The following is a 23,681-nucleotide window of genomic DNA, read 5'->3' as shown; positions in this document are numbered from 1 at the left end:
GGCCTGGAGAAACGTTCCCAATTCCTCTTGATAATCACATCATGAACAACTATCTATGAATCCACTTCCATCCGGGAGAATTAAGAAAAAGCTAATGCTGTGGGGGAGGGTATAGCTCAAGCAGTAGAGTGCATGATTAGCATGCACGAGGTCCTGGGCTCAATCCCCACTACCTCCTCTAAAAATAAATAAAAGAAATAAACCTACTTACCTCCTCCCAAGCCTCCCCCACCAAGTCAAATTAAATTAAAATTTTTTTAAAAGAAGAAAAAAGGAAAAAAAAAAAAAAAAGACGCTAACGCCACAAGGCTAGGTATCAGGCTGGAGTGCTGCTTTTCCTCACTCAGCAGGCCACTGGTAAGAGGCTTCTATCTTGAAACACTGAGACAGGAAGGCTGAGAGAGGCTATTAGTTATCATAAATAAGCTCACCTGGATTGGTCAGGCGAGGAAGAATGACAATACAGGGAAAGAGAACCCAAATAAAAGAATGAGTTGGTCATCATTTTCCTTTCCAAATCAAAGGAATGTTAAATTAAGAAAAATCTCCGACTTTTTAAAGTATTATTGGTTGATTTTTTTTTTAGGCAATGTTATAGCAAAGGAGAAAAAACTGTATGTAGATTTCAGTACTAAACAGCTTGATGCCAAGTCATTTAGCATCATTAAGCAGTCTTCTGTTGAAAAAGAGGTCACTATCCTTGGGCCACTGTGGCTCTTTTATATCAAGTTATATACCAAATACATACTTACCAAGCTATGGATGGCACAAGGCGTAGACAGAAAGCTAATATAATAGATGCCAGAGCTGGGCATCAGAAACCTGGTGTCTGCTTGAATTTAAGAGATTGACAGCAAAAGTATGAGATTTAAGGAGTAGGGGGAGTAAAGTTTTACATATTTCTTCCAGAATATCAAACACAGTAGTGGAGGCTGCAGAAAATGTGGCTGGAAAGAGACTTGAGAGAAATTATAAACCAAATACAAGAAAGAAGTAAATATGGAGGCTAAAAATGCTAATGCCACTTTCCACTGTCCAAATCTACACCCTTAGCTTAGCTGGCTAAGCTGTGGCACTGCAGCCAATGTGGAGTGTGAAATTGTGACACTGTGAAAGATTCGATGACCAGGGCTGAGATAGGTCTGAAAATCACCAACAAGGATTGGCTTATGTGAATCTTTTTTCCTTCTAGAAAAAAGTTACTTGGCTAGTAAAACAAGATTACTATCCTCAACCACTTGAAAGGCTATCATGTAAAAATAGATTTATTCTGCTCTTCCAGAAAAAGTGAGTCAAAGGTAGAGTAGAGCAGATTGTAAATCAATAAAATAAAAAAAAAAAACAAACATCAAAACAGCTCGAGCTGACTGATCAATTTAAAAACACCTCCATCATCAGAATCTATACTCACTAGAGGCCAAATGACTGTATGGCTAGGATACTATAGGAGAAATTTAAAGGGAGGTTAGATGACCCCAAAGGTCAAGTCTAACCCTCAGAGTTTATGACACAGCAAGCTTGGCCAACAAGACCCTGACAATATCCAAAACTAACTGAATTTATTCTGCCACTTATATTTGGCAGCTGCATCTATAAATCTGCCACAATTAAGTAATTTTCAAGTTGAAAGGCAGCCACCATTATCTTTTTCTCATTTTCCTATCTTTAATTATTTTTTGTCCTCTTCGTTTCCATGAATTCATTTCCCATTCAAAATAAATATCAAAAAAAAAAAAGAGTTTTATTTATTTCATTATTACCATCAGGCTCTTTGACAACCACCACCTCCTGGTCTTCTTGTCTGTTCTCATTAGATTTCCTGATATTCTGTATTTCAGTCCAATAGTCTTCCATAGACAGTTCATCCAAAGAATCCTGGGAACTTGATCGATCAAATGGAGGCTTTTCTGAAACTTTGGTGATTTCCTGATTCATGGTATACTGGCCATATCTGCGACTGTAAATTCAAAAGAAAAGACAGTTCATTTTAGTACATGAGGAATTAGTACAATTTCTTTCTTTCTTTTCTTTTTTTTTTTTTTTTTTTACAATTTCTAAAATATAGTACTGAGCTGGAGAATTTGGAAACTTCTTAAATTCTCCTTAACAAAACCAAAGAGATGTGTATTTTGAAACTGTTTAACTTACCATGTGACCCAGGAATCCTGCTCCTGGGCATATATCCAGAAGGAACCCTACTTCAAAATGACACTGGCACCCCAATGTTCATAGCAGCACTATTTACAATAGCCGAGACATGGAAACAGCCTAAATGTCCATCAACAGATGACTGGATAAAGAAGTTGTGGTATATTTATACAATGGAATACTATTCAGCCATAAAAACTGACAACATAACATCATTTGCAGCAACATGGATGTTCCTAGAGAATGTCATTCTAAGTGAAGTAAGCCAGAAAGAGAAAGAAAAATACCATGTGAGATAGCTCATATGTGGAATCTAAAAAACAAAACAAAACAAAACATAAATACAAATCAGAAACAGACTCATAGACATGGAATACAAACTTGTGGTTGCCAAGGGGGTGGGGGTGGGAAGGGACAGATTGGGATTTCAAAACGTAGAATAGATAAACAGGATTATACTGTATAGCACAGGGAAATATATACAAGATCTTGTGGTAGCTCACAGAGAAAAAAAAATGTGACAATAAATATATATATGTTCATGTATAACTGAAAAATTGTGCTCTTTACTGGAATTTGACACAACATTGTAAAATGATTATAACTCAATAAAAAATGTTAAAAAAAACTGTTTACCTTTGAGATGCTACTGATTATAACATGCTTGTAGAATGAACAGTTCTACTCTCTGCAGAAAAGTATGGCAAAGAACCAACAGCAATGTAATAAATCATCTTTCCCTTGCCATTACTCTTTCACTTAAATTATTTTAAGGCTCCTTTAAAACTAAAAATTTGTTCTTAGAAAGTAACAGGTTAAATCTTGATTAGAGGTTAATTAAATTGGGATTGAATTTTATATAGTATTTCATATTTATCACCAGTATCTATAAACCAAACTCAGTTTACCCTTACATAGCACATATATGCAACCAATGAATGAGGTACAATTTGAATTTTTGTTTTATTTTTTGGAACCAAAACATAAACAGAAGGATGATATATTAAGCCTGCTGTTACATCTATTCTAGAAAGCAACTTTTAATCTTTGCCTATAAATGTACCTATTACTTATATAGATTTTAAAATGTGGTAAAAATGTATTTGTTGGCAATTCTGAATAGTTAAGAATTACCTCTTAAATATTTAAATATAATCTATGAAAAAAAAGGAAAGTGAATAAATAAAGGTATCTGCATGACTTCAAGTTAACTATGTATTTTTTTCTCATAAGTCAAATCCTATCTACTACTAAAATTGAATTAAAGGGCTTACTAATAAAAATCCATATAGAATAGAAATACTGAATTGTTTTACTGTTGTTTATATTGAGATAGAAGGAGAAAAGCCTTATTACTTAAAGGAGGAAAATTTTCAGTTCTGGTTCTTCCCCTTCATAGTCAATAATTTTTTAAAAACACAATTTGAGTGGGGACAAAAATTGGTGAACCAGTGTTTTGTTGTTCCAATTTCAAATTGCTTTTTTTATCTCCCAAGAGGCCGTTAGGAAGTAATACTTTGCTAGATTGGTTTTACTTACTGCACACATAGAAAATAAAAAGAAATGCAACAAAACAAAATTCTTCTAATAGCGTGTGAATATTTTCACATTTCAACTGACCTTTCCCATAATTATTTAAAAGAGTAGTAAATTATTTAATACTACATAAGGAAGACCACCACTAAACTCTAGTCAAATCTACCCAGCAGTTTAATTCCAACTGACATCTTAGAAAAAGTCAAAGAACTTAATTAGCTATTGCTGCAAATAAATGCGATATAACTGACTACTTAACTGTAATATGCTAATAGGCCAGTTTTATCCCTTTAAAGATGATTCTCTTTGCCTTAATTACATACTTTATTAATGCTGGTTGCATAAAGGAATGAACAATTTCTATAATCTCTCCCCCTCTAGCAATCCTGGGGTGCTGATTGGTGGGTGTTGGGAAGAGGGCCAACAGGAGGAAGTCTGGACATGTTTGTGTGAATCTCTTCCCTCCAGTCTCCACTGTCCATTGTCTGCCTCCTCCATCCCTTAGTTCAAGGGACACTTCCTCCCCTCCTCCCCAACTCGTGCTTACATCCTTGTATCCCACCCTGGTCCCCTTCTCTCTCCCATTGGCTGCATTACCATCAGTGTTCTCAGTTTGAGGTTTATTCTCCTGATTCTTCTTCTTTTTTTTTTTTAATTTTTTACTGATTTATAATCATTTTACAATGTTGTCAAATTCCAGTGTAGAGCACAATTTTTCAGTTATACATGAACATATATATAGTCACATTTTTTTTCTCTGTGAGCTACCGTAAGATCTTGTATATATTTCCCTGTGCTATACAGTATAATCCTGTTTATCTATTCTACAATTTTGAAATCCCAGTCTACCTCTTGCCACCCCCCACCCCCTTGGCAACCACAAGTTTGTATTCTATGCCTGTGAGTCTATTTCTGTTTGGTATTTATGCTTTGTTTGTGGTTTTTTTTTTTTTTTAGATTCCACATATGAGCTATCTCGTATGGTATTTTTCTTTCTCTCTCTGGCTTACTTCACTTAGAATGACATTCTCCAGGAGCATCCATGTTGCTGCAAATACCGTTATGTTGTCGGTTTTTATGGCTGAATAGTATTCCATTGTATAAATATACCACAACTTCTTTATCCAGTCATCTGTTGATGGACATTTAGCTGTTTCCATGTCTCGGCTATTGTAAATAGTGCTGCTATGAACATTGGGGTGCCAGTGTCATTTTGAAGTAGGGTTCCTTCTGGATATATGCCCAGGAGTGGGATGCCAGGGTCATATGGTAAGTCTATTCTTAGTCTTTTGAGGAATCTCCATACTGTTTTCCACAGTGGCTCCACCAAACTGCATTCCCAGCAGTGAAAGAGGGTTCCCTTTTCTCCACAGCCTCTCCAGCATTTGTCATTTGTGGATTTTTGTATTCTCCTGATTCTTAAATTAAAATGTGAGTGAGAAAGCTTTTTCTCCCTTAAAAATGAAAAGTAAATTATATTAATTTTTAATTTCTGAGATCAGCAGCTCAACTGATCTATGGTTCATATTCTTAATCCCGCTTCATCAGGATAGCTAGAGCTAATTTCTAGAGTGTCTGCCAGGTTCATCTTTGGTTTATTTCATATCAAATATACAGATGTCCTATCCTTTCTTTTGTTTTACCTCTCATCATAATGTAAGATGGTCTACCTTATTCCTATTTTCTACAACCCTTAGCCCACAAGAAACCATGATGAGAACTGTGGAATGTGTGAACTATAGTGACTAATGCCAAATAATTTGGTTTATCTGCTCACAAGAAAGAGGTGCAGTTGAAGGAAAAGTACATTAAGCCTTTCACTCCTGAAGGAATGTGTTTATTCTGGCAAGAGTTTTCCAGTAAATTTCCATTAAGATAGCATGTGCAGAAAAATTCAAGGGCATTGAGCAACAGCACTGTTACGTAAATACACCTCCTATATCAAGCCTTGCTTTCAAAGCGTGCAAAAAGTGAAAACCTAATCGCTTAGTGGCTGATGAATCGACTCAATATTTTGACTTTAATAAGATTCAAAAGCTGAATACATTTGCTGTAATAACTTGAAGATACTGAGTCATGGAAAGGAAGGGTTTTTTTTTTTTTTGATCACTGGCAAATGTTGCAAGAAAACAATTTCTTTTATAAATATTAGGGGGTGGGGGAGGGCATAGCTCAAGGGGTAGAGCGCATGCTCAGCATGCATGAGGTCTTGGGTTCAATCCTAGTATCTCCTCTAAAAGTAATTAAATAAATAAACCTAATTGTCTCCCTCCCTCTTCCCCCCGAAAAACTAAATAAATATTAGGGGATGGAGTGCGGGAAGGAGGCAACCATCCAGTGATAGTCCTCTGCCATATATTTTATATTTTCTCTAAAAATGTGGCTGAACATTCTTTAATTACAGTTTATATCAATAAACATGTCAACCCACTCTCCTTTACTTCTTAGATATTCTCACTTTTGTACTCCTGCCAGGCAATGGCTAAAAGTCTGGCCCATCTGCCCTTGTAGGAGGCCAGTTAACTTGCTTCCTCTCTTCTGTTTTTAGGAGTATGTTATATGACACCATCTTCATTCTGCAAATTGGGTTCAAAAACATAGAAGCAACATCTGCTAGACATAATGAAGTGTGGTGCAAAAATATTCTGGATTTCTGAAACATCCTAGCCAGCACATGGTGATGAAATCAAAGAAACACAGTTTGTACCACAGGCAACTTCCTGGCAAATAGTTGTTCTGTTTGTTCTTCTTCACTCCCCACCCTAAATCCTTTGTGCTAAACCTCCCATGGTTGCTCTTCTAACACCCTCCTGTTTCTCACTTTTTATAATGGTAACAATGGAACTAGACACTGTCCTCTAGAAGTTGCCTCCTAGTCAGCCCTACAGGTCATGCTGTTTCTAATACAGCACAATATTATCACTTGGCCTTTCTTCCCATGGGCACTAACATTACCAGCAAATACTCAACTTTGCAGACCCTTATGAGCCTCCATGGTGGTTCATCATCTTGCTGGTGTGTCCTCATGCTGTGGATAAAAATTGAGGCTCTGTTTCCTTATATTTTCCCCAGGTGTATTTTATCTCATTTTTCTGTAATATTTTTTTCCACCTGGTCTTTGGATTTCAAACACACAGGTATCATTCAGGGTATAAGTGATACCTGTTACTTTGTTGTAGAGAATATTAAACTGATCTGACACAAGCTGTCCTTCATAAGAAGGTGGAGCCTGCCGTGTGCTGTGCTGTGGTCCTACTGTGATTCAGCCTAGCACCAACTCAGTCAGCAAAATGACAGGCAAACACATGGGACTAGGAGTCTTTAGTTCCAAATGATTCCAGCTCTACTTAACTATCTCTTATGATCTTTGGAAAGTCACTTCTCTAATTCTAACTTTTCCTATCTATAAAATGGGAAGAATGCCAATAGCCCTGACTGCTTTGTTTGTTGTGAGTTATCAAATAAGAATTCCTACTAAACTGCCTCAGAGGTAACCAACAAGGCAGCACCCAAGGTGGTATCATTGCTAACACTTGTATAACTGCCACTGCCATAGAATAAGGTCACCTTTGCCCTCTTCAGAGAAACTACTTATCCTCTAGGGACAGCCATTCTGAAACCTTTGGTCCCAGGACTCCTTGCCACACTTAAAAAATGTTCAAGGGCTCCCAGAGGGCTTTTGAGATAGATTATGGCCATTGATACATACACTATTAGATATTAAAACTGAAAAAAAAAAGTGTAAATACTAGTTCATTTAATAATAAGAATAAACATCTTAGATAACATTTTAGGGAGGGAAAAAAAACCAAACCCTATATTTTCCATACCAAAAAGAAAAAAAGTGCTGAGATGAGTAACATTGTTTTGCATTTTTGAAACTGTCTTTAATGTCTGGCTTAATAGAAGACATCTGGATCCTCACATCTGCCTCTGCATTTACTCTTTTGCGATAGTGTAAGTCATGGAGTTGCTGGGAAACGCCACAGTATTCTCAGGAGAGAATGAGAATGCAAAAGGCCAATAATGTCTTGATGTTATTATGAAAATAGTTCTGATCTCCCAGACCCCTGAAAGAGTCTTGGGAGCCTCAGGTGTTCCACGACCATACTTTGAAAACCGCTGCTCCAGGATTTCTCAAAAACACCTAATGGATCTGAAAAAGCACTTTTCAAGTCTGTGGGCAATGCTCCAGAGAAAGCCTTACTGAAAGAAACAGACATGCTTTCCTAGTGACTCTTGACCCACTTCTTTGTTTATTTTAGTTTAATTTTATAGCCTTTCATCGAAACTGGGACTTATTCCAGTGATATATCCATATTTAATTCACACTACAATGACAAAGAATAAAAGCGTCATTGAAGAACCCCTGCCTTGCCAATGTCTTCCATCATTCGCTTTTATCCATCATGTATAATGGGCAGAACGCCTCTCTAAGCTTCCCCTTTTGGCCAGTGTATTTGAAAATGTGTATTTTCTTTAATGCTCCTTTGCCATCTCTTCCTACAACCATCTCAAGGCATTTAGTTGGAATTAGGACATTTCTTTGAACTCATATTTAGTTATCTGACCCAGTTTATACTCTGTCCCCCACCCTATCAAGAGTCATGTTGCTACACTTCGTATCCAATCTATCTCCTGGCTCTGCTCCCTCTGGAAGCGTTTTTGTGGTCCCAAATCTGCTTTCTTGAAGTCCTTTGCAGTTAGGACTTGGTTTTGTTTGTTTCCTTACAAGATCCTTTCTAAAAGAGCTGCACTTTCTTTCATGCTCCTTATTTTACTTTTATTTCCAATGCAGGAAAAGAAGTGACTGGGCTGAGAGATACAAGGGAACAAGGTTATTTTTGTTTTGTTTTGTTTTGTTCTGCTTTCAATGTACTAAAAATAAAGTTCTTATTCAGATCATGACTTATCATCAACCATAATGACTAAGTATATTTTAGAAAAAGCCATACTTATCGAAGTGTAAACCTTAGAATGGCATTGGAACTTAGAGATTTAAACTGATCCCATCATTTTCTAGATGAGGTAATGAGGCCCCAGGGTTAACTCTTCTTCAAAATCTCAGCAAAGTGATGCTGGAATCAAGATTAATGTCCTCATTTCTTCTTCAGCGATTATTTTATTAAGCAAAATATACTAGAGAGGGTAGAGTTTACTTTCTTCACATCCGATGCTCCAATCTTTGTGAGTCTGTACTGCACATAGCAAAATCAAAAGTGATCTTGTAATTAACATTTTAAAATGACCACTACACTTATCTAGAGAAAAATACATTTAACAGTCAAATCATACCTCTTTAAAATGCATGAGAAACCTTTTCCAATGCATTTTCTAAAATATGGTTTGTACCCCACTGGGGCACGACTTCAAATATAATCCTTTTAAAAAAAGCTTTGTTTTGAAGATGTTTAAATTTGTTTTAAATGTTTTAAAAATTCACTCTGCCTCTCCATCCTTCATTACTTCTAGGTTGGGGGCTGGGGTGTGTTTCTGACGTGTAGATTTTTCTCTATCATTTTGTCAATGACATTAAAGAAGTAATCACTGCCATCACGAGATGGTGAAGCTATTAATACTCTGTAATGGCCCTGTCCATCAGGCCACACTGAATTTGAATCACTAGGAAGAGCTGCAGCCCATGAATGACCCAAGTCATTTTTCTCGCTGGGAAGTGAATGCCTACTATTGTTTAGCTGAAAGCAGTAATTATTAGAAGTGGCTCTGCCATCCAGGAAGAAAGAACACTGACAATGCCTGAAGGCAGTGAGAAGCTGATTGGAAAGTAATATCCCACTGGCCTCTCCCCAAACCCAGGCCACCTTCAGAACCCGGGGAAAGGGTTCCTTCTGTCTTCTACCCAACCCAATTGCTACAGTTTTAAAAATACATTAGTTAATTTTCACGTTTCAAGTAAACTTTTCCTCTTGGTACATGTGACCCCTTTCATTTTGGGGAAAAATAAAATGTACTCATTATTTCTTTCAGCTTTCTTTTTCTTTCAAAATAAAAGTTACTTAATATGGTGGCCTCCACGGAGGGTCCACCCAATTTTGACACACAGCAAAACAAAGAGCAAATGAACTGATGATGCTCTATTTACACAACGTTGCCAAAGTAACACTGAAAAGAGAAGCCCATTAGTGACACTGAAGAGTGCTTTGATAACTTGGCTTTATCACTTTTACAGAAAACTATGGCAAAACCAATTCACATGTGAGCATCGCAAAAAAAAAAAAAAAAAATAGGGGTAGAGGCAGCGATTACCCAGGTCTAGCAGAAAGAAAGGAGGAAAGACACAAGACAGAAAGGCCTGCGGGAGAGTCATGAGGCAGCCATAGAACATCGGGAGAACTCCCTTCCCTTTTACACACAGACATAGGGCACATAAAGGGGAAGTTATGGGCCAGCACTGGCCAACAGACACAGGTCCTCCCTCTTTCAGAGCTCCGGTTCTGGGTAGAAGTGAGACCCTCTTTGTTCCTGAGCTCCCCAAATCTATCTCAGGGGGAGGTTTTTCCTCCTTAATTGGAGAGATGACTGAACAAGCAGCCAGATGGGAGCCATGGATTCTCACGTCAAAATCATTTGCTAAGACAAGGGTAAGAGGTCTGCAGTGGGGCTTTGACATAAACTATCCAGATCTTGGAAAACTGGTTCAAAGCATATCCAACTGAGTCTGCACCTGCAATTCTCCATCACCAGATTCGTATCTACCTGACCCCACTCCTCTCCAGAACTCTTTCCTTTCCTAGTTCCGGTGGGTTGTAGCGCCACCTGGGGATTAAACACCAGTGTTCAGAGCACAGGAGCTCCAGCTGGATCTGCTTTCCCGCTGCCACTACTCAATTTCACATCTTGGTACCTTTCTCCATGCGGGTTGGAATAAAGACAGACATTTCCTCGCTCCTTCAGTCTCACCATTGCCCTCCCCACATGCTGCACCGTGATACTCCTGCTTGTGTCTCTACCACCACATTGTATGTTCCTGGGGGCAAGAATCTGCAGTTTATTTGTTCATTTTAATCTGGGAATCCCTGGGTTGAGCAATCCATTTGCCAAAGCAGATGCTTGTGAATTGTTCATTATTAATTGCTGAATTATTGCTGCCTCAAAAACATCCTTTTAACTTTTAAGGTGTTTCTTATTTAATCGCACAAAACTATAAAGGAATAAAACAGGGGCATAAAAAGTAGACACTGAAGAAATGAGTCATCAGAAAACCCTAAAGGGTAATTAATAGGTAATTGTTCTATGCTCCTATAGTTCTTGGGTGTTTAATATGAAAGTAGGCTTTCTTATGAGGGAATAGAAACATACAAATAAAGGGCCAGTTTCCTATCAGACTGTACCTAATAGTAAGTCACAAATAAGCACTGGAATGCAGCTTGTTAAGCTCACATTCCCTGGTTCCATCCTGTCAACTTAATCTCTGAAAATATCTGTTGCATACCCACTATATGTTGAACAACTTCTCAGAGATCTGTTGGACCAACCTACTCAAGCCTTTATTGTGAGATAGATTATAAAGACACTGATACTACGCGTGGGTGGAATTTTCCAGTTCCTCACTGACCGGCAGCCCAGACAACTCTCCATGAGCCTCTGGGTCATGACCTTTGCTTTAGCACTGTCCCTAACACGCTTCAGATCCTGCTGTGGTTCACCATTCCTTCCTCAGCAAGAATTTCACTTCTTCTCTAACTGCTACCGCCCACTCACCTCCACTTCATCCTCCACTCAACCACTTCCATAGATGCAGATCAATAGTTTGAGGTTACCTCCACGGTCCATCCTGGATCCTTCCCTCTCCCCTTGACTGCTGCTCACAGTCGTGCTGGATTTGCCTGAAGCCCCCGCACTGGTCCATTAAGGAAGGCTGGTCTTTCCCGAGATGGAGTCTAGCTTTCTCTTGTCTAATGCCTGGCTCTTGTTTCAAAATAGTCAAAGGTAGTTATCAACATCCGAAATTTTCATCAACCTTTTATCCATTTATTTTTATTGCTTTTAACAAATCTTTTCCCTGTTTTGTTTCAAAGCTGTGCTCTTTTCTTTCTGAGGACTCCATCAAGTTTTTAACACATTTTCAGAGGTGAAATGAAGAAAGTAATTTACTAATGAAGACCAAGTCCTCCCATCTTCTCTAATAATCTTGAACTCATCATTCGAAAGTCTCCTATCAAGTCTATCAGCTTAGAATCTCATCATTACAGTTTACCAGTTTATGTCTTAAAAATACATAAATACAAACAGATAAATTTTCACCAACAAGCAACTCTCTCATATACAAAAGTTAACAATATACTTCAAGATCTGGGGTCCAGGATAGATGTTGAACTGTTGGCCAGGAATCTCATTCTGGGCATCACCTGACTACAGATTGACAAACTGTAACTTTCTGATATCCCCCTCTAATTCATAATGTAGGTCACTATTGATTCATAATGCCTGCCATCATATAGGTACCAACAAAACATTTGTTGATATAATACGAAACTATGAACATTAATATTTTTTAATTTAATGTTGGAATAGCATTGAAATAATATTAGTTTTACTTATTTATATGGGCCAAACTCTCGCCCACCTGTAAGACTTTTATATACATATTAACATCAACTTTCTTATAAATTTTTCTAATAAAAATGTGGACACAAGGCAAAGTTGGATAAAAAAACGTTTGATAACAACTAAAGGTAAATGCATGGGCATATATTATAGAAGAGATGTGGCCATTGTTATTAAACTCTTCTTAGTTCTCTGTGATTATTTGCTGCAGTAAGGTAGAGAAATCATCACATATCTCAGTGGGGCTACAGGGACATAAAGCCAACCTTCCACCAGCCAGCATAAGGAATACCATAAATAAATATTGGAAGGATGTTAAAAATGAAAGGATGAAAAAAAAAATGAAAGGATGTCTGTGTTTATATTATATAATAGGAAGGTAGAGGATACATACTTCTCCATCATTTCAAAATAATGCTGGTGAATGGTAACAGTAGAACTGAAAACAGCAGCAACAGTGTGGCAACTACCTGGGTAGGAAAAAAGCAAGCCACTTCCCTTGGGCTTCAAAGTGTAATTATATGGATAGCTCCAAATGACCTTCAAATATTATAATGTTCCACTGATAAGCACTGAAGGCCAGAAAGTATTTTTATAAGCCAGGTGCAAAAAGTCAGCTCTACTAAGGAGATGGAGGGGGTGAAGAAATAATTTCCAGCTTTTCAAATAATTTAGCCAAGCTTAGAAACAACTCATCAGTAATATTTTCCACTAAATGTCTTTAGAAGTCAGTTACAAAGTAGACTATGTGAATATTACTGGGTAAGTTTTCCTTTTTATATGAGATTATCTAAAACCATTTTTTCCTTAGTATGCTTTAGAATCTGAGCTGAACCAACATGAGACAGATCTGAATGCAAGTAGCCTAAAAGATACATAAAATATAAAATAAAATTGGGAAACTAAAGGCAATTTTCAATACTAAAATACTGCTTGGGGATGGGGACTTTCAACTTAACTTCTGAAGGAAAAAACAAAACAAAACAAAGAATCCCACAAAAATGTGTTTTCAGCAAAAGCCACTGAACTCTGTTTAGAGGACAGGAACAGGGTTCAGAGGGCAGTGAGACCTAATGTGACCATGGGGCTTGGGCAAGGGTTTTATGGGAAGGAATTACGGAACCTTCAAGAGTTGAAGGGAGGAAACACAGAAGGCAGAGAAAACTATTAATAAGAAAATGTAACTAATGCTACTCCCAAGCATTACCACATCACCCAGCACAGTTACGGGCACTTTGAGCTCTAGTGAATGCCACCCACAGGTACATCCAATTCCAGGATGATTAAACCCCCCAAACTGGAAGCTTATGAATGTATCCTAGTTTAACTCCTATCCTAGTCCTCTTAGGAAGGCCCTGAGTCTCCCACTCATCATGCTAGCCTACTGTTTACTTGTTACTTACATGGGGCAGCAATATTCCCATTCAGCCAAAAGCAATATGGCATCTGGTTCCAAAATGTCATTTTATGTAGGAATCTGAAATAGGTCATGAAGTCCACAAGAAGCCAACGCCCTTGAGACTTCCTTCCCTAACCATGGCCAGGCTGCTGGCACTCTATAAAAAGCTAAACCAACATCCAGCTCAAGGACTTCCACCTCCCGTCTTCCACTGGCATCCTTCTTGTTCTCCTCTGCTTTCCCCACTGCTCCACACGTGGATTCTCCTTTCTGCCCAGTCCCTGCAAAGAAACAATCCAGACTAAGCGATACCTATTTCTTTCCCAAAGATCACCTGCCTGGATGCCTTCCTGAACCGCACACTCAGCACTGGCCAGGGCTCCTGGGAACTGACATCCCAGCCAGGTCTGCTACCCTTTCCCCTCGCCAGGACAGAGAAGCGGGAGAAAGCACTGATAGCTCACTGCAGAAGGGATTAACCAATGGGCCACTGAATAGGGAACAGAGCCTCTAGATACCAGAACAGAGTCTGAGTAAGTCCTAAAAGGAAAAGATGAAAGAATTAAGAGGATGTAGTTCCCCTAGGGCTGAAGGCAGTATTCGTGCAAGGCACCAAGGGCATGGTAGCCAGGGTAGATGACAGGATCAAAGATGAACTTCCTTTACTATCTTGTCAGATACTCTACAGGAAAGATCCTAGACTTAGAAATTTTCTTGCTCTTTGTTTTACTTTTTCTTTTTCAACTCAGGTACTTGAGGGCCAACTATTAAGGGTTCTCACCTCATAAAGGACTTTAGTTATTTCCTGGAGCTGGCTCTATAAAGTGAAATACATAACTTTTATTAGAAATACCTGTGAAATTCTAAGCATATGCCAACCAGTCTAATACAGGAATGTAAATGTCTTAATCCAACAGCTTTGTGAATAGAAAGTTTCACTGTACAGTGCCTATGTTTAATCCTCGGTCTTCCTTTATTGCGATACTGGTCAGAATTTCATGTTTAAATTTTGTTTTTTTTTTAAATATCACTGTGGTTGATTTAACAATGAAATCAAGCCACGAAATGAAGTACATTTTCCATTCCAAGTAATGAAGTGGACACTGGAAAGAAGAGTGGAATTGGAATGAAGCCAACACTTCAATGTTTTGGTGGAGTGATGCTATAGAGCCTGGGTCCTTGCTTGGTAATAATAAGCAGATAACTAAGTTGTGATTCACACATTCATTCAACAAACACTGGCTCCTCATTAATTGCAAGATACCACACAAATTGATGTCCAAAGCAGCACAGAGCCTCCTCTCTGATCCCCAAGAGTCTACACTGCAATAGAGGAGATAAAATACACAGGAAAACAACCACCCCGGGCAGCACTGGCTCCACGCAAATGACTGGTGCAGACAGCAGGTACCGCAGTGCTCATTCCAGTTAAACTGAGGCAGACCCAGATGCCAGAAAACGTAAAAAAATGTCAGCAGCACAGCCAGGGCAGGTAAGAAGGGAGATTCCAGGCTCTTCCTATCCCTCGTTCTCATTTTAGAAAGCTCTCTCCAGAGCCAACAGGATCTTCCTGTTATTTGATTCAACTTTACTTCCCTCTAATTTAAGCCCATTTCCTCTGAGCAAATAAAGAATTAATCAGTGTCCTCTTTATATTAACCCCTTTGCTGGGAACAGTTTTGAGTCAGTCCTTTATTATACCTTGAATTGGCCAAAGAATAAAAAGCAGTGTCTTAGAAATATGCCCTATGTACACAGTCTTAACGGCATCTGGATCATGATACAGGTAACTGCGTATCACCTCTGTTCTGAAATTTTCTCTTTGGGCCTCTTTCAGATTGCCTCTTGCTCCGCAAGTGAAACCTCCAAGCTGATGTTGATTTTAGAAACAGGTTCCTGTTTGGAGCCAGGTGGGCGATCCTTGGTACAGATACCAAAGTTAGAAACCTAATCATAAATGTTTCTTCTTCCTCACTGAGAAAGGGAACACTGTTACGAGTTTCTTTCCATGGTTCTGCTTTCTTTTTTAAAAAGCCTTTGCTAATGATGTGCATTAATATTATGCTAATAAAAGTAAAGGGATGCTTACTAATTCAGTCTCTGCAGTAGGAAATAAGGATCAGAAAACGAGAGGCAATTTGCATGTTTTCATGATTCGAATGAAATGGCATTTAAATACTTGTTGCCATTTCTGAAGAATAATAATAATACACGTTGGGCCAGCCTGGGCAGAAGTAATTTCTCCAGTGGAAGCATCTAAAACCCAAGTATTTCAAGAGACATTTTGCTTCTAAGTGTGAATCTCAGATGACAAGGATGAGCATTCAAACCCAGGGCAACCACCTGCATCATAAATACATTTCAGTTCCTCTCTGCAGAAGAAATTCATTTACTGTTGCAGGCCATTCACTTCCACTTCTGGGTGCTTATTCCTCAAAAAGCTTCCAAGTGTTGTGAGAACAATGATTAAAAGAGGATCTTTCCATCTGTGCTGCATTAGGCTGCAAGACAGCCCCTCCTGCAGAAACAGCCTTTGCATAATTCATTGTGCCATTTTAAACCCTAATCAGTGAATTGTAATAAGTGATGGATTGAGTACAGAGGGAAGAGAGACTGACATTTTTGGCCACCTCCTAAGCGTTCACCCAATCCTCACTTTGGGCTACTGCTCCATGAATCACAGTACATATGCCCTCACTTTATCTCCAATAGGTTCTTACCCCCGCCTCCTTCAAGCACTGCCGTCGTTGTTTGGTCATACTAAAGTCCCAAGACAGAGCATTTCTTAGGTTATTTTTCACAGGATAGTAAACACAAGAAGATTCCCCTGGAAGATAGAAGAAGTTGGCCTGTTTCCAGCTCTACTGTTCATTGTGTGAGCAAGACAGATAACTCACTCTACAAGAAGAACAGCTCAAGTCTCTTCCAATTCTAAAAATTATATCTCTAACCTGTTCACACTGATTTTTCATGTCTAAAACTTTAATTTAGCTTGCTACTTCACCTGAGTGTTGTATTTTGAAGAAGAAACTAAGGTGATGGGAAAGGGCCTCTCTGGTTTCCCCACTCACCGCTCAACCATAGAAGCTTTACTTCAGTTTACCTGTTATTTGGTGATACATCTAAAAATGTACCAGAAAAGGATTCTATGTCTACAGAAAACTGAAAAAAAAGTGCCTTAGGCATCTCAAGTTAAAAAATTTTTTTACAGAATCCTTAAGCTTTAAATGCTGAAAATTTAATTTAAGCAGAAGGTTTTAATGATGGCATGAAATGTGTATGATTTTGAACCAGCAAAAGTACTGAGAAACTATGTGGGCAGTAGGGTTAAAGGCATTGCAAATTTTATAATAAACTTTCTCATCTTCCATTTCTTATTATAGGTCATGCTAAAAAATAAATAAGTAAACATTCTGAGTTTTTAGTGATAGGTGACATTAACAGAGGTGACATATGGTAAAGTTTCTGAGATTTAGTTTGGTAGTTCAGTAAGAATCAAAAGAATTCTCTCAAAAGACACTGTAACTTGGAAAACTGAATTCAGTGGTAGTATTTTCATATAAATGATTTTATTTTTAAACCAATAACTCATACTTGAAAACTTAACCCTAACCATCAGATATTTGACAGAATCTCAAAAAGCACAACTGGGGGTGGCAGAAAACCTGAGTTTTTCTGAATGTGACAATAAATTGTTATTTTAAAATGGTGCTATCTAATTGAAATAAAAAATAAGCCATAATAGTAATTTAAAATTTTCTAGTGCTTACATTAAAAAAGCAAAAGAGAGGTAAAATTAATTTTCATGGTATACTTTAGCCCCATTTACCTAAAATATTACCACTGCAACATGTCATCAACATAAAAATTGTTAATGAGATCTTTTGCTTTTTTTTCATTCTTAAGTCTTCAAAATCCTGCAGCTTAAGCTTGTACCGCAGCTCAGTGTGGTCGCCACAGATGGCTGGGGGGCTACTATATTGCCAGCAGGGCTGCAGAATGAACAAGGTAGTAGGCAGGTTCTCCTCACATTGCTCAACATATACAAATGACGTCATTCCCTTCCACTTCAAATCTGCAAAATGTTATTGTCTGTCTGTCTAAAGAGTATTTGCTGTTTTGGCGACTTGGCAAGCATTTAGGGAAAACCTACTTTATTCCACACTATGCTACACTATGAAATGCAGCTGTATTTCAGACAAGGTACACCTAGAACTTAGCAGGGAGCAAAGACATGTGCAATGAACTCCAAAACAATATTGCAAGTGGTAACTGCTGTGGATATGCAGATCAGAAAAGTCACAAGCTTGAAGGAGGAGACTTGGTAAAGATTTCATAGAAGAGTGATACAACCTGGAGCTTGAAGGCTGAGTAGGATTCTGCTAGGTAGAATAGGATGAGAACGGATTCAAGGAGCTAAAATATAGAAACAAAGGTACACAGTGAGCTTGGGGAACTGTGAGTGGATTGGTGCAGACCGACTGCATTGACTTCAAGGGAAATGTGACCAACTTGGGGCAGGGGGTGAGTGTCGTTAGGCATTGGGATAAAAGGGACTATAGCCAAATTGTGTTGGACCTTGTTTGTTATATTGAGACACTTGGAATGTGACAGGGGAAGATTTTTAAACAAGCAGATGTCACTCTGAATTAGTGTTTAAGAAATATGCCTTTAGGAAGAATAAATACTGAGATAGCCTGGAGCTAGGATGCTCTGGAGATGATAAGGATCTGAATCCAGAGGGCACAGATAGAAACAGAAGTGAAAGGACAAATTCAAGAAGCTTTCCTCAAGCAGGCTTAAATGATCTTGGTGACCAGCAAGGTAAAGTGGATGGAGGACACAGAAGAAACCAAGGCGGTTCCACAGCTTGTTCTTGGACAGGCAAGCAGATGGCAATCATTAACAAAGAGAGGAAATATGGACCAAACACCAGGTTGGACAGGGAATGTGATGCGTTCAGTCTGGAAGATGTTCAGTTTGGAAGATGTTAGAGACCCCAGAGTGACAATGTATGGCTACACTCGGCTCACGCCCCTCATACAAGAGTCGTTTGTCGTTACCTCTGTGCCTTACTCAATGACTCTTTGGGTATAAAGTGTGTTCCCAGGACTAATAGCACCGGCATAAAGCTTGTCAGAAAGGCAGAATCTCAGACCCACCCCAGACTTGCTAAATCCCAGTGTGCATTTTACCAAGGTTCCCGGGTGACTCCTGTGCACATTCAAATTTGAGAAGAACCGCTGAAAGTATCTGAAAATCTGGATTAGGAGCTCCTGAAAGAGGTACTTACTGGAGGGAGGCTCATTTCAGAAGTCATCAGCATGTATATGAGAGTTAGAACTACGGAAGTGAAAGAGAGCTTACTCACGGAAAACAAAGCACTTTAAACACGATAAAAGAGTCTGTGTGGTGACGAGGGGGTTGTACGTTTGGAATTAAAAGAAAGAATTGTCATAAAGGTAAACAACAGTTCTCTCTTGTTAAGTACCTTAAATAAAAACAGGCCCTTCAAGAAGAAAAGGAGGAAGAGAATAAGGAAACAAAACCTTTAAAAACAATGAAAGAACCACAATGGTGAATACACATTAAAGCAAGCTATAAAGAATTTCTATTTATAATTAAGATAAACTCATATAAACATTCCTTAATATTCAAGGACGATGAACAACGAATCTGTCGAAAAATAAATCTGACATGAGTCGAGGCAGAATTAACTGGACGCTTTGGGGTCACTGCCTGCTGGGGCAGAGGTCACCAGGACCTGGGACAGAGTCAGAAGGCCTGGGATCTAGGCTGGCTTCCCACCAGCTGGGCATCACCTCTGCATGTCTCCTGAGCTGTGGAATAAGGAGGCCTGAGAACAAGAGACTCCCACCTGAGATTTCCAGCTGTGACTGGCTACGTGGGAAGCGGAGATTCCTCTGTTGCTTCCAAACACTCCCTGACAACGTGAAGAATGTTCCTTTCCCTTCCCCACCCTCAGCCCATCCCGACCGCCTCATCCCACCTGGTTACCCAGCCAACAACTTTCCTGAAGTTTTGTTCAGACTCCAACAGCTGTTTAGAGCCGGTGTCAAGTCCACCCAGCGGTCTTCTGTGTCCTCTGTTTCCCAGGTGACGACGCTGACGTGGCTGCCTGGTGTTGCCACCAACACAACCAGCACGCCCAGGCCTGCAACCAAGAGAGCCCCCCCAGGCCTGGTGCAGGCCGTGGCTCCCTGAGGCGGCCGGCCGTCTGCTGCCCGGTGATTAAAAACCAGCGTGCATAACTACCACTCCATGTCAAAGCCTCACATCTATTTTTTAAGTTGGTTTTACTGCAGGTCCCAGAAGCAAGGCCGGGAATGGCAAGCCGGGCTTTTATGTGGGGGACAGTGCCCATGAATACAAACACGGCAGAAGAGGAACGCACCGCCGACAGGGACGGGCTGCTCTAGCAGGAGCCGCGGCAGCCCAGGATGAAGGGCCGTCGGGGCGCGATGCTTGCTTCTTGACTCCTTGGAACAAATACTCAGTGTAAACCCACACTCTCCTTTTGAAGTGGAGGCAATTCATCTATTGCCATCCTCTTGCCTTAAATTCCGCTCTAGTGTGGATCTGGAGAGGTGACTTTGTCCTCTCAGTGCAGGTGCCCTTCATGTGAGCACGTGAAAGCTACTAAAACATCTTCTCATGTGATAAACTCTTCCTTCCACTGCATCAGATAGTCTCATCTGAGATGGATTCCAAATCCACATTGCAAGAATGCTTCCTGTGCAAAGGATCACAGGCACGTGAACCCAGCCACAGATCCAAAAGTTCGCTTTTTAGTTAACACAGGACCTACAGCTCACACCCCCCTTACACAAAATTCATTCCTCTTTACCTCTGCGCCTTATTAATGGATATCAATCAACTGCGGTTGCTCTGTTATAGGAATAAAATGGGCATTTGATAATTTGCCAGGAACAATAATCACAACAGCAAGACTACAAGGTAGATACTTTATCCCCACTTTAAGGATGAAGAAGCTGAGGTTTAGTGAAAAAAATCAAAATGACCAGGAAAGGCAGAATGCAACGCAGGCCATGTGGCCCCAGAACCCATGCTCTAAGAAGCCTTAGAAATCTTCTATCGTGAAAGGGGAATCCAAGTTATGATGGAGCTTAGAGCTGGGATGACCCCAGAGATCACCAAGTCAAATTATTCTCAACTCAGCTGAGCTTCAAGGCCGGCAAGTGAGAGGAGCCACAGCAAATCCACTGTTATCATCAACGTGTTTAAAGACATAAGTGATAAATACAAACCATCCAAACCCTGTCTCTCGTCTCTAATGCTGGTTTTTGTTGTTGTTATTGTTGTTGTTTGCTGTTGTTTGTTTGTTTTGGAGACAAAGATAAAGAACCAGGTTCAAGTCCTGCATGAAATCCTCTGCATCCTTTGTTTCCTAGGCCTTATAAAGTCCGGCCCTTAATCATTCAATCATGAATATGACAGAGCAGAAAAACTGGGTGGTTTGCCCGGTGACATACAGGTACTAGTTCACGGCCATGTCAAACCGCTAAGAAGATTTCCTGACTCTCTGTCAGTAAATAGCATAACCACCTACCTTCCTTTAGGACAGATGGTATTATGACAGAGAAAACACATTACTCTTCAACTTTATCACCAGGGTAATAAAGACGGGCAATGAATACTCTTTTATTGATAATTATTTTCCCTCTGTGAACTTTGACAGCCCAACCCACTGGCCCTTTGGCTAGTCGAAAGAACAATTATCCACAGCGATACCACTTCACATCTTCTCCAACGGAGCCACACTTACTGAAACCTACTCCTTTGTAAAGAAAAGAGCTATTAACACTAAAACTTCAGCAGACACCAACTGGGAGCCTGCAGGCTAGATTTGGCTGGCAGAAATGTTCTGTCTGGCCAATGGGGTATTTCAAACATTTTTAGATTGGCTTAGCACCTTTTTCCCTTGTAACATGTTTCTCTGGATGGGCAGCAGGTGCTGTGGGCCCTGCCCCTCTGAAGAGTGGATATACTCCCAGTCTGCCGTAGTTCCCACCAGTCCTGCTCATCTGTTATGCTATCTGCTGGTCCCTGTGAGCATCTGTTTCACAGTCTCCACTTTACTGCATTAAAATAACACGGCCCACTATTTCACACCCATCACCAATGACTGATACCTATATTCTACACCAGAATAGGGCTCATTTTATCAAGAAGAAAATAAATGCAGGAGGCTGTAGGGAGATAGGACTGAACTGGGAGATTGGCTATCTTGACTCTGGTCTTTTCTCCATCAGTAAATAGTGAAATTACTTTGATCATGTCACCTAATCTCTATGGATCATGGTCATTTCCTCATTTGTAAAACAGGAAAGTTGGCTGGCTACATTTTTTTTTTTTGCTATGATTTTTTTTTAAGCTAACTAAAAAATCCTATGAGATGTCCCTTACCTCAGTCATGCACGAATATAGGAATTTTCCGAGTGTCACTAGCAAAGGGGGGAACATGAGGGACTTTAGGAGTCACATAGACTGGAATTTGATACGTGGTTCCAACATTTTCCATGTGATTAGGCAAGTTGCATAAAACTTTCAGAGACTCTGTTTCCTCATATTCATTTACTGAACACCTACCATGTATCAGGTACCTTCTATATGCTGGGAATTTGGCAGTGAGCAAAACAAAGACCCTGCTCTCATGAAGCTCACGTTCTAGTGGTTTGGAGAGCGAAAAAAAAGATATGTATAATCTGTTAGATGATGAAGAAGTGCTATGAAAATAAATCAAGCCGGTTAAGAGGATGAAGGAGGGGAGGTTAGGTTATTAGAGACGGGAAGAGAAGCCCTCTCTTAATCGACACTTGACAGAGACCTGAAAGAACTGGGGAGGAGGGGATATCTGGGTATAGGTTGTTCCAGGCAAAATCCCCAGGAGCTGTAAAAATTTAATGACGTGACAAACAGAACTCCTGACAGAGTTATTGTGGCAGCTTCTTTCCTCCCCATTTCCTCCCTCCCCACTGTCCCTCTTCCAAACAACTGTGGTCTTTAGGATCTCCTGAGTGCCTTGATATCAGTACCAAACATCTCAAAGCAAAGCAGATCAAGAATGAGAAAACTCACTTCCCATTTCATGTTCTATCCAATGACAGCTACACCTGTCAAATCCTATTTTTCATACTCAAGTAAAAGAGTCAAATCCTTCCTCAACTGTGTTTTGAGAAAAATCCTTTCATAACAAAGTACTCCAAAATACATACAGGTAGTGAATGGTTATGATCTGTTCTCCTCAGAGTGTGGGAGGTGGCACACAGAGGTTAAAATCACAGTCTCTGTGTCAGAAAAGCCTGGATCACATCCCAGCTCTCTGCTTGCTGCCTGTGTGACCTTAGTCAAGTTACTTAGCCTCTCTGAATCTCAAGTTTTTCAGAGGTAAATTGGGAAGCAACATTATCTCCTTTCAGAGTTGTGTTGACACTTGTATGAGCCTACATGCATAAAACACTTCAAGCTTTCTTGGCACAAAAGAAAGTGTCCAATGAGGTATATGCATCTCTATTAGGGCTTCTGATTGCAAGATACAGACATCAACTCTAAGCAGAAGAGAATTTTATTCTTTTACTCAGGAAGTAAGGAATTCTCCAAACCAGATAAGGGTATGACCTCAGATGCCCAGCAGCCAAAGAATGACAGGTATCCAACCATACCACAATTACAATACAGTTGACCTTTGAACGGCGGCAGGGGTTAGGGGTGCTGACCCTCTGATCCTTTGTGCCATCAAAAATCTATGTGTAACTTATGGCCAGCCCTCTGTATCTGCAGTTCCTCCGTATCCATAGTTCTGTTTCTTTGGATTCAACCAAACTCAGACCAAGAAGCGTTGAAAAAAGTCCACGTATAAGTGGACTCCCACAACTCAAAACCGTGTTGTTCAGGGGTCACCTGCATAGATACCCTTTGGAGCATCTGCTAGTTTGCTCACACTTCTGACATCACCAAGAAGGACCCCAGCCTTCTCCATGCAGTGCAG

At 39.7% G+C, this 23,681-nt stretch overlaps 1 protein-coding gene across 2 annotated transcripts in view; it reads right to left on the bottom strand.

Moving 5' to 3' along the window:
- The window catches only part of ARHGAP18 (Rho GTPase activating protein 18), a 163,711-nt gene that overhangs the window by 54,948 nt on the left and 85,082 nt on the right, over positions 1-23,681 (bottom strand). For both annotated transcript variants that reach the window (XM_010965535.3, XM_010965533.3), the window contains exon 2: positions 1,761-1,957. In XM_010965535.3, the coding sequence (XP_010963837.2) occupies positions 1,761-1,957 (197 nt within the window). The remainder of the gene's footprint in view (positions 1-1,760; positions 1,958-23,681) is intronic.

This window comes from Camelus bactrianus, chromosome 8 (genome assembly GCF_048773025.1).
Source record: "Camelus bactrianus isolate YW-2024 breed Bactrian camel chromosome 8, ASM4877302v1, whole genome shotgun sequence".
Lineage (NCBI taxonomy): Eukaryota > Metazoa > Chordata > Mammalia > Artiodactyla > Camelidae > Camelus > Camelus bactrianus.
Note: the sequence above shows the minus strand (reverse complement) of the source record. Positions and strands in the feature narration are given on the sequence as shown.